Source organism: Megalopta genalis, chromosome 14, assembly GCF_051020955.1.
Source record: "Megalopta genalis isolate 19385.01 chromosome 14, iyMegGena1_principal, whole genome shotgun sequence".
Lineage (NCBI taxonomy): Eukaryota > Metazoa > Arthropoda > Insecta > Hymenoptera > Halictidae > Megalopta > Megalopta genalis.
Window position 1 is genome coordinate 6,194,029 of NC_135026.1, and position 17,341 is coordinate 6,211,369.

General features: G+C 42.6%; 3 protein-coding genes across 3 annotated transcripts in view; 2 read left to right on the forward strand and 1 right to left on the reverse strand.

Annotated features, from left to right (window-relative positions):
• The window catches only part of LOC117225812 (uncharacterized), a 728,572-nt gene that overhangs the window by 521,255 nt on the left and 189,976 nt on the right, over positions 1-17,341 (forward strand). The window lies entirely within an intron of this gene.
• LOC117225814 (uncharacterized) lies at positions 5,370-6,019 on the forward strand. Its single transcript, XM_033479590.2, has 2 exons — positions 5,370-5,529; positions 5,646-6,019. The coding sequence occupies exons 1-2, from the start codon at positions 5,460-5,462 to the stop codon at positions 5,813-5,815; spliced, it is 240 nt and encodes a 79-aa protein (XP_033335481.2). The 5' UTR covers positions 5,370-5,459; the 3' UTR covers positions 5,816-6,019.
• On the reverse strand, positions 9,189-9,835 carry LOC143260517 (uncharacterized). Its single transcript, XM_076526249.1, has 2 exons — positions 9,688-9,835; positions 9,189-9,571 (listed from the first exon to the last, which is right to left on the reverse strand). The coding sequence occupies exons 1-2, from the start codon at positions 9,755-9,757 to the stop codon at positions 9,402-9,404; spliced, it is 240 nt and encodes a 79-aa protein (XP_076382364.1). The 5' UTR covers positions 9,758-9,835; the 3' UTR covers positions 9,189-9,401.

Consider the following 17,341-nt stretch of genomic DNA (forward strand, 5'->3'; position numbering starts at 1 on the left):
TTGATTTTGAATTTAGCGAAGAATTCGAGGAGTGGGGGACGCATTCTATCGACGCAGAGTGCAGTTGACGTGGAATGCAACCGATGCAAAATGCAATCTGCGGAAGATGCAGTTGATGCGAAATGCAATTGATACGGATTGTAATTAGTGCCGAGTGCGGCCGACGTGGAATGCAACTGGCGCAGAATGCAATTTATGTAGAACGCAATTCGTGAAAAATGCGATTGTTGCAGGACGCGATCAATGAAAAATGCATTTCATGCAACCGACAACATTGTTCGGCTGTTGCAAAATTCAATTGATAGGGCATAGAGGCAATGAATGGTTCGATTGATACAGAATACAGTTCATGCGTGTAAGTTAAGTGTGATGCATAATGCAGTTGATACAGTTTATAGAGAATACAGTTAATGCATAATTCAATTAATGCAGAATGCGATTGATGCAATTACGCAGTCGTTACAAAGTGCAGTTAATACAATTATACAGTTGTTGCGAAATTCAATTAATAAATTTATGCAACTGCGGAAAAATGCAGTTAGTACAATTATGCAATTATTGCAAAATGCAATTAATATAATTATGCAGTCGTTGCAAAATGCAATTGATACAATTATGTAATTGTTGCAAAATGCAATTAATACAATTATTCAGTCGTTGCAAAATGTAATTAGTACAAGTATGCAATTGATGTCAAATGCAATTAATACAATTATGCAACTGTTGCAAGATGCAATTAATGCAATTATGCAATTGTTGCAAAATACAATTAATGCAATAATGCAATTGTTACAAAATGCAATTAATACTATAATGCAATTGTTGCAAAATGCAAGTAATACAATTATGCGGTCGTTGCAAAATGTAATTACTATGATTATGCAGTCGTTGCAAAATACAATTAATACAATTATGCAGTCGTTGCAAAATGCAATTAATACAATTATGCAATTGATGCAAAATGCAATTACTACAATTATGCAGTCGTTGCAAAATGCAATTAATACAATTATGCAATTGATGCAAAATGCAATTACTACAATTATGCAGTCGTTGCAAGATGCAATTAGTACAAGTATGCAATTGATAAAAATGCAATTAAAACAATTATGCAATTGTTGCAAGATGCATTTAATGCAATTATGCAATCGTTGCAAGATGCAATTATTACAATTATGCAATCATTGTAAAATGCAATTAATACAATTATGCAATCGTTGCAAAATGCAATTAATAAAATTATGCAATTGTTGCATGTTGCAATCGTCGTAAAATGCAGTCAGAGGGAAATGCAATTGCTGTAAAATGCAATTGTTTCGAAAAGCAGTTTGTCGAATAAAAAACAGTCGCCGCAGAAAATATTTATATTTTCCAAAACCATTTGCAAATCTGCGAAACAACAAAAAATTGATTTAATCAATTCATGCAACTTTGTTTTTACTTTCGCCACGAATTGTTTCATAGTCAGTTAAAAAATTTCAAAAAAATCTCAAAGAAATGAGCAGCATAAGTGAGAATCTGCGGCGAAGCAAATTTTTTAATTAAAAAATTAATTTATATGTTATTTTATACTCGACTAGAAACGTACATCTAGCGATTGCCCTCGCGCAGGTAAAACGAGCCGAAGAATTACAGGTGAACGAGCTTCTCAGTTCGCTCGCGATTAAGTCCGTGAAACCCCGACGCGATCGTTCCGCGGCCAACGGCGGTCGCGTCTCCTTATTAGCGCGAAGTATTCATATTTCATGTTTGAATAGGTTAATATCGGTGCGCCTTCCTCTCGGCTATTCAGTTGCGAAGTCCTTTGTCTCGGCGCTGCCGGCGCGGCGGTGGAAGTCTCCGAGCAGGACTCGGGATAACCGATGATTAACGCTGGCGACATTTTTCGTTCGCGTCACCTGTAAATCATTCTCCAATTTCGCGGTTACCTATGCAACAAACCCGGCGAACAAAAGCATCGGACCATCCTCGCGTCGGCTCGTAATTCAGTGTCTAATTGCTCGCGTGACGCAACCTGATTAACAGAACGAGCAACGATGCCTGCGCGGGTTAGGTACTTCCGGTCTGTGTGATCTTGCGCGTCGTTAAACGGAAAATGCGAAATGAAAAGAATTATTGTAGGATTGGAAAAGTTAGTAAGTCTTGTAAATTAGTAAATTAGAGCTTGCAACGGTGCTTCGTGGATCTTTCTGTCGAATTGGACACTTTACAAAATTTAGTTCGACTTAAAATAGTACGTGTTGGATTTTTCTGTCCAATTAGAAAAGTTACACAATTTAATAGAGCTTGAAACACGGCCTTGACGAGCTTTTTTGTTGAATTAGAAAAATTAGGAAATATTTCTGGTGCTTGAGACAGCTCTTGTTAAACTTTTCTGTTGAATTTGTCACGACAGAAAGATTAGTTGAGCCTGAAACAGTACGTGTTGGGCTTTTCTGTTCGACTAGAAAAATTATAAAATTTAATAGAACCGGAAACAAGCTTGATAGGCCTTTTTATTGAATTAGAAGAATTAGAAAATATTATCGGAGCTTAAATCAGCTCTCGTTAAATTTTTCTGTTGAATTAGACACGTTGAAATATTTAGTTGAACCTAAAATAGTACTTATTGGACTTTTCTGACCAATTAGAAAAATTAAACGATTTAATAAAGCCTGAAACTCAGCCTTGATGGGCTTTTTTATTGAATTAGAAAAATTAGTAAATATTTCCGGAGCTTGAAACAGCTCTCGTTAAACTTTTCTGTTGAATTAGCCACACTAAAAAATTTAGTTAAATCTAAATCAGTACATGTTGGATTTTTCTACTCAATTTAAAAAATGAAACAATTTAATAGAGCTTCGAACAAGCTTAATTGGCTTTTCACTCGAATTAGAAAAATTAGTAAATACTACCGGAGCTTGAAACAGCTCTCGTTAAGCTATTCTATTGAATTAGCTACACCAAGAAATTTATTTCAATCTAAAACAGTAGCACATGTTGGACTTTTCTACTCAATTAAAAAGATGAAACAATTTAATAGAGCTTCGAACAAGCTTAATTGGCTTTTTATCAAATTAGAAAAATTAGAAAATATTACCGGTGCTTGAAGCAGCTCTCGTTAAGCTTTTCTATTGAATTAGCTACACCAAAAAATTTAGTTCAATCTAAAACAGTAGTACATGTTGGACTTTTCTACTCAATTAAAAAGATGAAACAATTTAATAGAGCTTCGAACAAGCTTAATTGGCTTTTTATCAAATTAGAAAAATTAGAAAATATTACCGGAGCTTGAAGCAGCGCTCGTTAAATTTTCCTGTCGATCCGAACAATCTGTTACAATTAATCAGAGCCTGACGCAACCCTCGTTTAAACGAAACATCGATCGTAAAGCTTGACGCACAGTCGGGCACGACGAAAACCGTTAAGGAATTTCGATTAAAAATCGACCGCGCGCCGTTTCCGATCAGTTTCTAATCGCCGTAAGAAACGGCATGGTGAAAAGCGATTCTTAGAGCCCTGTCCGCGCGGAATGGATTACTAATCGTCGGAGGCACTCGGCCAGCAAAAAATCGCGGACACAGGTCAGCCGCGTCATCCGCTTCCCGGTGACGGCTTTTGAGACAAAGCGCTCGTTGTCCGACGATTATTTGCTCTCAAATATTGCTGCTTCACACCCGGCACTCGAACGCCTCCTGTCTCGCCACGGGAGACAGCGTGGCCCTCTCCTCGGCCGGCCACAAGCACGCCGTTCTCGTCGCCTTCGTTTCTTGCCTGCTCCTCCTCCTCCTCTTCCCCCGCCGACCCTTTTATCTCTGATAAAGGCGCGTCACGTCTTCGGTACGTACTTGTCCGGCCGCTTCCGTGTGGTCCGCTTGTTATTCCCCGCGTCGACGGCCCGTCAAATTCGCCGGTTTCTCGGAGATGCAACGGTGTTACTGGGACGAACGAACGGCCGGAGCCTTGTTCTACGTTCTGACGCTTCATATTTTCCCGTCGTAATGAGTCGACGTGTGCTGCGACGCGTTGAAAAATCGCGGAGGCAGAAAATATTCTGCAAACGACGGCGAAGTGGAACGAAGTTGAACGCTGATTTTTATTTCCGAACGGTGGAACGAAGATAAAGGCGACATTGAACGATAAACAGAGTGCAGATAAGACGAATTCGCGACGGAAGTGCAGAGATCAAGTTTCAAGCGGCGGAATGATTAACGCTGGAACTATTAAAACGGTTGAAGCGGTTGATATCTGATTTTTTGGCAAAAGATGTTTTCAAAAAAAAATGTTTCTAGGGTAAATCTTTGTTATATGTATTGTGATATAAATTGTGCGATAGTTAAGTAAATTCAGTCTTGGCATTGTTATAAAACAATGTGCAAAAGTAACTATGAATGTAGATGAATTGATTTCAACTCGTTAAAATTACTTCAGAAAGGAAACAAATGATACTACAACATTATGTAACTTCCGAGAAACAAGAGGTTCCTGAGCTCATTTGAAGTAACTTTTTCCTTAGCGAAAATATTCTGCGAGGCTTCGTTTACGAGTTATTAACGAAAAACACTGACCAATCGGAGAGCGAGGGTGGCCGGCGCTTCGCCCTCGCGGCCAATGCCGTGTCGCGCTGGCCGTCTGACGCAGGAGCAGTGATTGCGAGGGCGGGGCGTCAGCTGTACGTGATCTCTCATTGCTCAATGTTCTTCGTTAATAACTCATAAACGAGCAGAACATTTTCGCAAAGGAAAAAGTTGCTTCAAATGAGCTCAGGAATCTATCACTTCCCGAAAGTACCATAATTGTGAGACAACCTGTATACTGCTCTAAATTCCTTCAAGATCAGGAGTTTTTTTTGGATATCTAGATCGCGTCCAAAATTTCGCAAAAATTTCCAGATACACTACGAACTATCTAGTTTGATGCTGTAAAATTTAGAAAACCAAATAAAGTCGTACAAGTTACATGTTCGCTAATATATTGCACATTGTACTGCAGCGATAATCCATGCATCCTGCAAGACCGAACGCTGTTCTCGAAGATATAAAACGCATATTAAACAAGTAAGTTTAGAAATTCATATTTCAGATATTCAGAGTTCTATTTTAAAACAGACAGTAACACTACATCTTCCCAGTGATCATCGATTTCAAAGAAGTTGCGTGTTTTCCTGTTTCGACGTTCATTCGTTTGGCTTCAGGCTTGCGGCATCAGGAATTCGTTGCGACATTTCGAGGAGGGCCACGGCGTAGACGGAGTTACGTGTGCTCCATTAGAGTCGGATCTCCAGAAACATGTAGCAACACGTGAATTGGGGAACCTGCGTTCGAACGTACATCATTCGTATGCAAATGTCGAGCTTGATAAAAAAAAACGGTAGCGCTCAGTGTCTAAGGTTATCAGAACCGCAGCCTATAAACAAATCGACCGACGGCTCGCACGAAATCAGTTGACCGTCTCCAGCGACTGTAGAAACACCGTGCAACATGTGGACGAAATTGACCGCTCTGCTCTTGCTGCTCGCCGTCGCGACGTCTGTGCCCCTCGACGAACCAGGTGAGCCGTCTTCTCGAAATTCGAGGAACGCGAACGCTTCGCTGCAACTTCTCAGTCGCTTTGATCTGTACAAATGTTGAGCTGGTTGGCTTAAATGTGTTAATTTTTCGGTGCAGAAAGGAGATGCGTGGATGGGAAAAGTTATAACGATGGATGCAACTGGTGCAACTGTATGGGAGGATTGACGGCGTGCACTTCAATGGCATGCGGACGATACGATTCTGAAACCGGCGAATACGTTCCAACAGAGACTCTGCCTCCACCGGAAGATTATTGGGTCGCCTAATTAGAGTGTAATCGTTCAAATTATGCAGTGTCTATTTATATGGATCGTATCTTGCCCGAAGGAAGACTTCTTCTGCTGCTAAAAATATTGTATGTCTTTATCGATCACTGTGCTGTACTGTTGGCTAGAATTAATTGTATGAGAAATGACAGTGTATCTGGCACGAGAATATACTGAAATCGATTCGAGCATCGGCACCAGAAATTTTCGGATTTCTACACGTTTATACTTTCGAGACATTGAAGCGACCCGACCCGAACGAATTCGAACCTGGCCCGATCCGAATCAGTGAAATCCGACCTGACCCAAAACGACTGAAACCCAACCCGAATACTTGAAACCTGAGCCGCACGAGTAATTGGAATCCGACCGGAATACTTGAAACTCGATCCGTCCCGAATGATTGAAACCTGATCCGACCCGAGCACTTGAAACCAGAGCTGCCCGATTAATTCAAACCCGACCCGAATACTTGAAACCTGAGTCTTCGGAGTTATTCAAACACGTCCCATCCCAAATTATTGAAACCGGACCCGAACACTTGAACCGTGAGCCGCCCGAGTAATTCAAATGCGACGGGAATATTAAAAACCCGATCTGTCCCGAATAATTGAATTCCGACCCGAAAACTTGAAACATAAACCATCCGAGTAATTCAAACCCAACCCGAATGCTTGAAACCCGACCCGTCCCGGATAATTGAAACCCGAGCCGAATACTTGAAACATGAGCCGCCCGAGTAATTCAAACCTGACTAGAATATTTGAAACTCGACCAGATCCGAACACTTGAAACCTGTGTCGTCCGAGTAATACAAACCCGACCCGTCCCGAATAATTGGAACCCGATCGAGCACTTGTAATTAAATCTACTCTTTCACCGATTACATTTGTCAATAGAAAAAAAAGTGCAATATCTCTTCTTACTCTTTCACCTTGTAAATGTTTTCAATAAAAATATTTAACGCGTGTTATTCGATAAATACGACATTAGTTATGCGCGAGGACAAGCCGAAGGCGGGACAATTGTTCATCGTACACTAACCGGCTCCACTTCGACTATCGTTGACGAGCGATTCCGAGTGAGTCAGCCCATATAAATTTCCCTTCCAGGAAGACACCGTCCTACGAATATATCCCGTTCGATACGAGCTCCGTGGCAACGAGCCGTGAAATGACCGTTCGACGAAAACACACCGCGTACGCCGCATAAATTAATGTACGCCAGCCGGCCGATCGCTACTAAACGCCGCGAGAGTTCTTCTTCTCTCGGTCAGCAGGGAGACGGAGGTGGCAGCGAGGTATCGTCAAACAAATGAGCAGACGCTGGAACGGTACCCTAACCGCCCAGACTCCAGCAGCGCGAGCCAGCGTGAGATACGGAGTTACAGGAGTCGTTTTCCCTTACATCGTTATCATTTTTCCTCGAGAAGAATTGACGTATCAAAGCCGCTCGTCCCGGCGTGGCGCCTGTCCGTGAGATATGGAGACTCGTTAGGGGTGGCCGGACACGGCAGAAAACGACTCGCAATTACCGATTTCATGCTACCGTTAATACATCACAACATACGTGGTGCTCTATTCCCTTCGCAACATGCCACGCTAATTTTTCAATCGGTTTTCAAACACGCTTTCATTTCGATGCTTTTCGATGAAAGCATTTTCTATAAAATTTTCACCCTCTGGTGCGTGCATAAATTATGAAAAAAAGTGTGACGTATCACGGCTATCGGTGTATATGTTTGAGAAATTTTATACGGTTTTTAAGTTGACAATCTCAGTCGCGAAAAATTAGAAACTTCGAAAAATGCAGATTTCCTATAGAAAAAGAGATCGATTTTTTGTATTTGAATGCATGCAGAAATTTAAAAAATATTTTGACATATAACAGCCGTCGAGTTGCATTTCTCAGAACTTTTGTCGATTTTTAAGTTAACAATCCTGGTCGCAACAAATTAAAAGCTCCGAAAAATGCGAATTTCGTATAGAAGTATAGATCAATTTTCCGTATATAAATGCACACAGAAATTATGAAAAAAATGTGACATATCACGGCCTTCGAGTTGCATTTTGTAGAATTTTTGCCTATTTTAAAGTTAACAACCCCGATTGCAAAAATGGAAACCTTAAAAAAATGGAGATTCCATATACATATAAGTAAAAATCGCACAGCTGGAATTCTGTGCAGCGTTTATGTACAGGCTACTGCGGTGTTTATTTCGCGAATAAAAATGGATCTTGTTCTTTCTTTGCCCAGTCCACGTTCGCTTCTGCTTGATAAGGAATTTGACAGATCTGCGCGTGGCAAATACGGAGAATGGAAAGCCAGGTGAATCCGGCGACGGCACTCGACGTGTCGAGTACTGTAAACAGATCGTAAAACGGAGCTTTTGCAATTGTAATTCGTACATGGTTCTCGATTTCCGTGTGATCCGATCGTGATTTCTGGTTCTGGACGGTGGCTGTGTAAGAATTTCTTGCCGGTTTGCGTGAGGCCTCGAAAGGATTGTTCGGCGAATGATCTCACTGGAATCCTTAAATGTCTTTCAGCAGTTACCTTTTTAACCCTTTCAGTGCAAAGCAGAGAATCTCTTAGCCGGACACGGGATACTGGGTGTTCCAGAACTATTGGGCAGAGAATCGTTTTGTGAACCAAACTGCGTTGACGTGGCAATATTAGCTTCATTCTTTTATTCGGACTATGGGTAAATTTAAACATTTTTTAAGTGGGGAATAATGCATATTTATACTTCAAATTGGTTCACATATTTCTATGTACTTTTTACAGCAGCAACAAATTTTTTAAATGGTATACTTATGCTTTTTATTACAGGAGAAGGCTGAGTTGTGTGAATGTATGTATGTAATGTCTGAATGCATCTCTGAAATTTGACAAAAGCTTGTTACACACTTTCTTATTCTTTCAATATGAACATGGGTCGGGTCGGGTCGGATCGAGTCGGTTCAGGCTTGAATCACTCAAGCTGGATCAGGTCACAAGCATTCAATAATTTGGGATGGGACGTGTTTGAATAACTCCGAAGACTCAGGTTTCAAGTATTCGGGTCAGGTTTGAATTACTCGGGCGGCTCTGGTTTCAAGTGCTCGGGTCGGATCGGGTTTGAATTACTCGGGCGGCTCAGGTTTCAAGTGCTCGGGTCGGATCAGGTTTCAATCATTCGGGACGGATCGGGTTTCAAGTATTCCGGTCGGATTCCAATTACTCGTGCGACTCAGGTTTCAAGTATTCGGGTTGGGTTTCAGTCGTTTTGGGTCAGGTCGGATTTCACTGATTCGGATCGGGCCAGGTTCGAATTCGTTCGGGTCGGGTCGCTTCAATGTCTCGAAAGTATAAACGTGTAGAAATCCGAAAATTTCTGGTGCCGATGCTCGAATCGATTTCAGTATATTCTCGTGCCAGATACACTGTCATTTCTCATACAATTAATTCTAGCCAACAGTACAGCACAGTGATCGATAAAGACATACAATATTTTTAGCAGCAGAAGAAGCCTTCCTTCGGGCAAGATACGATCCATATAAATCAAGACCGTAGACACTGCATAATTTGAACGATTACACTCTAATTAGGCGACCCAATAATCTTCCGGTGGAGGCAGAATCTCTGTTGGAACGTATTCGCCGGTTTCAGAATTGTATCGTTCGCATTCCATTAAAGTGCACACCGTCAATCCTCCCATACAGTTGCACCAGTTGCATCCATCGTTATAACTTTTCCCATCCACGCATCTCCTTTCTGCACCGAAAAATTAACACATTTAAGCCAACCAGCTCAACATTTGTACAGATCAAAGCGACTGAGAAGTTGCAGCGAAGCGTTCGCGTTCCTCGAATTTCGAGAAGACGGCTCACCCGGTTCGTCGAGGAGCACAGACGTCGCGACAGCGAACAGCAAGAGCAGAGCGGTCAATTTCGTCCACATGTTGCACGGTGTTTCTACAGTCGCTGGAGATGGTCAACTGATTTCGTGCGAGCCGTCGGTCGATGCGTTTATAGGCCGCGGTTCCGATAACCTTAGACACTGAGTGCTACCGTTTTTATCAAGCTCGGCGTTTACATACGATTGCGGTACGTTCGAACGCAGGTTCCCCAATTCACGTGTTGCTACACGTTTCTGGAGAGTATCCGACTCTAATGGAGCACACGTAACTCCGTCTACGCCGTGGCCCTCCTCGAAATGTCGCAACGAATTCCTGATGCCGCAAGCCTGAAGCCAAGCGAATGAACGTCGAAACAGGAAAACACGCAACTTCTTTGAAATCGAAGTTCTTTGAAATCGATGATCACTGGGAAGATGTGGTGTTACTGTCTGTTTTAAAATAGAACTCTGAATATCTGAAATATGAATTTCTGAACTTACTTGTTTAATATGCGTTTTATATCTTCGAGATCAGCGTTCGGTCTTGCAGGATGCATCGACTATCGTTGTAGTACAATGTGCAATATATTTGCGAACATGTAACTTGTACGACTTTATTTGGGTTTCTAAATTTTGCAGCATCAAACTAGATAGTTCGTAGTGTATCTGGAAATTTTTGCGAAATTTTGGACGCGATCTAAATGTTCAAAAAAAAATTCCTGATCTTGAAGGAATTTAGAGCAATATTTAGTTGTCTGTAGAAAATGTGTCATTTTCGGACGTATCTTTGAGGGAATATTAAACTTGTACGGCTTTCTTTAGAAGTTTAATTTTTACAGGCTTAAAGCAGATACTCCGTAGTGTATCTGGAAATTTTTGCACAATTTTGGACGCGATCTAACTGTGCAGAAAAAAGTCCCGAACTTGAAGGAGTTTTGAGCAATGTTTAATTGGCTACAGAAAATGTGCCAATTATGCCATTCGCGGACATATCTTTGCGAAAATATTAACCTTATACGGCCTTCTTCAGACATTTAATTTTTACAGGCTTAAAATAGATATTTCGTAGTACATCTGGAAATTTTTGCAAAATTTTAGCCACGTTCTAACTGTGCAAAAAGAAATTCCCGAACTTGAAGGAATTTAGAGCAATATTTAATCGGTTGAAGAAAATGTCTGTCATTTTCATACGCATCTTTGCGAGAATATTAAACTTATACGGTTTTCTTCAGACATTTAATATTTACAGGCTTAAACTAGGTACTTGTTCCTATATCTGGAAATTTTTACAGAATTTCTGCCGCGTTCTTAGCATGCGAAACAAAATTTTTAAAAATCCTCAATGACGACTTAACCCTGACGGGCACTCAATCTTTTAAAATCCCACATTATCTCGGCTATATCAGAATCGCCGAACAAAGGTTGAAATTACATCCGGTGTGTCGTCGCGGCGGTGACGATTGCGATTCCACCCGTGGCTATGTTGGCCCGTTTGATAAAGTCGCTCGATCGGTTCTGCTTGGAACCGAGTCGAAGCATCTATTCTTCCGGAGCGATGGGCTACGTAGAGTCAATTTACTCTTCCCATCGGAGATCGATGATCGTCCGAGGGCACGTAATCCTTTAGGGGGTTTTCTCTCGGAAGTGCCGCTGGTGGGGGCAGAGAAAAAAGCCGGGGCAAAAAGGTCGACGAAAGAAAGACGGTCCGCGGGGAGGGAGGAGGATGGATGGGGGAAGGAGGGACGGAGAGAGAAAGAAAGAGAGAATAACGGAGAGAAAGAGAGAGAAAATGACAGAAAGAAAGAGAGAGGGAATGGAAGAGAGAAAGAGAGAGGAAGAGAGAATGACAGAGAAAGAGAGGGAAAGAGAGAATGACAGAGAGAAAGAGAGAGAGAGAATGACAGAGAGAAAGAGAGAGAGAATGACAAAGAGAAAGAGAGAGGGAGAGAGAATGACAGAGAGAAAAAGAGAGAAAGAGAGAATGACAGAGAGAACAAGAGAGAAAGAGAGAATGACAGAGAGAAAGAGAGAGAATAACAAAGAGAAAGAAAGAGAGAGAGTGAGAATGACAGAAAGAAAGAGAGAGAAAGAAAGAATGACAGAGAGAATGAGAGAGAGAGAATGTCAGAGAGAAAGAGAGAGAGCGACACGGAGAGAGAAAAGAGAAAGAGAGCCGGAGAGAGAGAAAGAGAAGGTTGAAGGGAGTGGAGAAGGGACAAAATGAGCAGTCTCGATGACAGGCGCGTGGCCTTACAGGGCGGTGGCCACCTCCATTTACATTTACAACACCCGCCACTGCCTTATACGGCCTCTTATCCGGTCGTTCGATGACATTTCTCTTTTATTCCTTTATTTTCGTGCCCACGTACCACGAAAGCCTCTGCGAGCCTGCGGAGCGCAGTGGCCTGGCGTTCCATGGCCAAAATTCAATTTCATAAGCTTAAGGGCGAGGCAACCGTTACGGCATCACACTACACACACACGCATAATAGAAACCAGTATACTTATACGTGTCTCAAGCAACCTACAAAAGTTCCGAAAATGTCATTTTGCCGCTTCAATGCCGAAATCGGCAGTTCGAGAGTGGCAAATCGTGCTCCCTAAACGCCCAATCTAGGCACCTTCGGTCTCCAAAATGCCAAATTTAACCCTGCCATCGAGCAATTTGCCATATTCGACAACCTAAACGGCTGTCGCGAGACTTCCGAAGCAAGCGCCGCGTCGAACAAAATGGCCGCCGTTGACAGATTTTCTTAAATATCGCGAGACTCGGCGTCCGCGTCGATCAAATAAAACCGTACGGAAATAGCCGGGACATGTACGAAGTCGCTGGTGTTTATTTTGATTCGATTGCTTATTTATTTAGGACGAAAACCGTCGACTTTAAGAACACCGAGTCGCGGTTCCGACATTTTCCGCTACCAGCGCCACTGTTGCTTTTCGATTAAATCTGACAGTGTTTAGAATTGTACATTAATTGAAGAAGGCAGTAGTTTCGAAGAGTCTGCGAAAGTTTGCTTGGCGGTTGAAGATGTTTGGAGACGTTTGAAGATGTTTGAAGACGTTCTAAATTGCTGAGGATGTTGTTTGAACTCGTCGATGATGTTTGAAATTCTTGTAGAAGTCGTTTGAAGTCGTTTAAGGCCATTGACAGTGTCCAGGAAGTTGTTTGAAGTTGCTTAAGGCCATTGATATCGTTCAGGAAGTTGTTTGAAGTTATTTAAGGCAATTGAAATTGTTCAGGAAGTCGTTTGAAGTCGTTTGAGACCATTCACAACGTTTAGAAAGTTGTATCAAGTGGTTTAAGACCATTGACTCTGTTAATGGAGTCGTTTCAAGTTGTTCAAGACCATTGATATTATTAAGGAAATTGTTTAAAGATGTTTGAAGAGGTTTGAAGACGTTCTAAATTGCTGAGAATATTGTTTGAAGTTGTTGAAGATGTTTGAAATTCTTGTGGAAGTCGTTCCAAGTCGTTTAAGGCAATTGACAGTATTCAGGGAGTTGTTTGAAATTGTTTAAGGCCATTGACATTGTTCAGGAAGTCGTTTGAAGTTGTTTGAGACTATTCACAACGTTTAGAAAGTTGTATCGAGTAGTTTAAGACCATAGACTCTGTTAATAGAGTCGTTTCAAGTTGTTCAAGACCATTGATATTATTAAGGAAATTGTTTGAAGATGTTTGAAGAGGTTTGAAGACGTTCTAAATTGCTGAGAATATTGTTTGAAGTTGTTGAAGATGTTTTAAATTCTTGAAGAAGTCGTTCGAAGTTGTTTAAGGCCATTGACAGTGTTCAGGGAGTTGTTTGAAATTGTTTAAGGCCATTGACATTGTTCAGAAACTCGTTTGAAGCTGTTTGAGACTATTATCGTTATCGCTGATCATTGACATAGTTCTCCAACTGACCGTTCTATTTAAATAAAGGACACGAGGAAACATCTCCTTTACAAATCTCACCGGTATCAAGTGGAATGATCCGTTGTTGATCAGACAATATTTTCCCAGCTTGGATCACTGCTATCTTACGAAGCGTAATAAACTTTATGAAGTCAGTGAATCTTTATGAAGCAAAAAAACAAGTACACACAGTAATCTTTTTATTAAGTAAAGAAAGTTTGTACAGCGACCTTTATGAAGTAAAGGAAGTTTATACAGTAAACTCCATGAAAGTAAAGAATGCTTCTACAGTAAAAACCTGAAAAATTGAATGAAGTCATCTCGAAAGAATTCTTTCTAAAATTTGACAAACTCCTTGAAGCAGCGTGCATTTCTAAAAAGTGTTCCTTTAATTTTGTAACCTTGTGTAGAACAAACTAAGATCACCCGAACAGTGAAATACAATTGAATGTAAAATGCCCACGTACACAGTATATTTATAATATGATCATTCATATTAATTCACATTAATATGATATTTCATCAAATATCATATTTTATCGTATACTATACTCAACATCAGTAGCCAAAAAAATTATTTTTCGTGTTACACAGTGGCTGTTTAAAATTCGGTCTCTGGAAACTCGGTTAATCGAGCGATCATAAATAAAATAAAATAAAATGAAGTATAAAATTCGCGTCAAATACTAAACATCGTGATTTTTTCGACCCCGCAAACAATGACTCCGCATAGTGAATTTCGCGATTCCGTTGTCCACGAAGTACGCATAAGGTGTTAAACAGCAAGAAGTCCGGCTAGGAAGAAGTTAACCGGCGCGTCCGAATCGGCTTAACGAATGATCGCGCGAGCGCACCGTTTAAATGCAAATCGCGGCCGCCCGGTTTCATTTACGTCTTCATCGTCATTCGTCCGTCGTCTTCGCGCACGAAATTCCAAGTTCGGCTTAGCGTCCACTTCTTTCGCCGGTCTCTGTAAACGACGCCGCAGAGAAGCCGGAGTCCGAGGGAAATCGGCCCGAACGCCGCGCCGTTACCTTTTCCGTTTCAGCCGCGACAAATACAACGTCCGGCGATTTTTTCGCCGCGAAACGTTCGCAGGACAATGTCTGAGGGCGGGTTGATTTGCAACTGGAGCGAATAAATGAACGGCGGCTACGTGCGTCGAATCGCGCGCACACGTAATCGACTTCAACGCGGCCGCGAAGACCAAACAGGAACCTGAAGAGGTACCTGAAGAGGTTCCCGAGGAGGAACTTGAAGACGAAGACGAGGAGGACTTCCGCGCCGACTGCGTTTCGATGAGCTACACGGCACGGCACGAGGCGATTATTTGAAATGTTGCTTGAATAAAAATTTATTCGAGCAATTTATTCGGAATAATTCTTGAATAAAATTCGATTCGAGGAATTTATTCGGAATAATTCTTGAATAAAATTCTATTCGAGGAATTTATACGGAATATTTCTTGAAGAAAGATTTATTCGACGAATTTATATTCGAAATGTTTCTCGAATTAAATTTTATTCGACGAATTTAATTCAAATTTTATTCCAAAAAATCATTCGAAATGTTTCACGAATAAAATATGATTCGAGGAATTCATTCGAAATGCTTCTCGTATAAAATTTGATTCCAAGAATTCATTCAACATATTTCTCGAATCTAAGTTTATTCCAAGAAATCAATCGAAATATTACTCGAATTAAATTTTACTTAATGAATATGTAGCGTCGCATTCCTCTACCTGAGCGCGGCCGCTAGCAATAAAACATGTACCGTTCCTAATCCTAAAAATTCCCTAAAAAGCACGCACCCCTAATAAAGCAATTCTCCTCACATCTGGACACCTCGACCCGCACGGGACTTTCCCAACTTTCTCTTTTCCTACGAAAGTCCATCTATTCCTTTCTTCCCTTCCAGTATAAAACAGACAAACGCGCAACTCAAAAGCTCAGTCTGTCCGAAGTCGCTAGCCCTACGACACCACGCTAGTCGCGCCCGCGCTCATCAATAGCAATTCAATAAACTGTATTAATAGTACCCTTAAACACGTTCTCCGATTCGCTTACCTTCCCTTCAGTGCTAAAATTGGTGACCCCGACGTGATTTGAAGCGAATCTGACGATACGCCAACGCGATCGAAAAAAGTAACGTGTCCACCATAGTGCGCGAATTGCCTTCGAACATAAAGAAAATGAACGGGAACAACTTCCTCGGCAACCTCGGCACGGCCAATGGCATTCCAACGACAGGCAACTCTAGCGCTGTCAACCCTACACACATCGACCGCGTCGCCGTTCGGATTCCTCCGTTTTGGCACAATGACCCGGAGATGTGGTTTTGCCAGGTGGAAGGACAGTTCGCTGCAGCCGGGATCGTCGCGGATGAGACGAAGTACCACTACATCGTGGGGAACCTGGAATCGAAGGTCGCCCAAGATGTCCGCGACATCATCACAAATCCGCCATCCTCAGATAAGTACGCCAAATTAAAAAACGAACTTATCAAGCGTCTCAGCGCGACACAGGAGCAAAAGCTGCGGCAGCTCCTAGAGCACGAAGAGTTAGGGGACCGCAAGCCTTCGCAGTTCTTGCGTCATTTAAGAAGCTTGGCCGGCAACACGGTACAGGACGAGATTTTAAAGCCACTGTGGCTCTCGCGCCTGCCGAGTCAGTCACAATTCGTGCTCGCGCCGCAGAACGATCTTTCGGTTGACAAACTCGCGGAGCTCGCCGATAGACTGACGGAAATCCCGACGACGCGAGGCCAAATCAACGAGGTACAGCAAGTGCCGCAGACCCTCGACACGTGCTCGCTCATCGAACGGCTAACGATATCGTTCAACACCAAGCTTTGCGAGATGGCGAACACGATGCGGCAGGAAATCGCGGCGATATCGCGACAACAAGATCAGCGTGGGAATCGCCGAAATACGCGCTCACGCCCGCGTTCGCGTTCGCGATCAAGATGGCAGCAGAGACCCGACGGACCGTGTTACTATCATTCCAGGTTCGGAAAGGACGCGCACAAGTGCGCTCAGCCTTGTTCCTTCTCCTCGGGAAACTCTCAGGGACCTCGTTAATGGCGGCGAGCGACTCCTGCCCGACCTCGCGCCGCCTTTACGTCACCGACGCCGCGACCAAAGTACAATACCTGATCGACACGGGCGCCGACGTCTCCGTATACCCACGAAAACGCGTTCGCGGTCCGCGAGAAAAGTCGGAATACGAATTGTATGCTGCGAATAATTCGGTGATCACTACCTACGGCACGATCCCGATCGACCTCAACCTCGGATTGCGTCGCCAGTTCTCATGGAACTTCATCATCGCGAACGTCGAAAAACCGATCATTGGCACAGACTTCTTGTACCACTTTGGTTTGCTAGCCGACATACGCAACAATAGGCTAGTCGACAGTACAACGTCGCTAATTTCGCTCGGGAAACCCGCAGGAGACGAGGTGAGCAGTATCAAAGTCATCGTTGGTACGTCGAAATACCACGAACTGCTCTCTCGTTATCCCGAAATTACGCGACCGAAAGGTTCACTTGCGATGAGGGATATCAACCACTCCACTCGGCATCACATCCGTACGACGCCCGGACCACCGGTATCCTGCAAGCCTAGAAGACTTGCGCCGGAGAAGTTCAACGAGGCCAAACGCCAATTCAACGAGATGATCCGCGCCGGCATCGCACGACCATCGGACAGCCCGTGGGCCTCGCCTCTGCATATGGTCCAGAAAAA

Bases quoted from the DNA above. Each gene is read 5' to 3' on its own strand.
- LOC117225814 (XM_033479590.2), top strand. From the start codon at position 5,460: ATGTGGACGAAATTGACCGCTCTGCTCTTGCTGCTCGCCGTCGCGACG. The intron at 5,530-5,645 runs GTGAGCCGTCTT...TTTTCGGTGCAG, and splicing joins TGTGCCCCTCGACGAACCAG to AAAGGAGATGCGTGGATGGG.
- LOC143260517 (XM_076526249.1), bottom strand. From the start codon at position 9,757: ATGTGGACGAAATTGACCGCTCTGCTCTTGCTGTTCGCTGTCGCGACG. The intron at 9,572-9,687 runs GTGAGCCGTCTT...TTTTCGGTGCAG, and splicing joins TGTGCTCCTCGACGAACCGG to AAAGGAGATGCGTGGATGGG.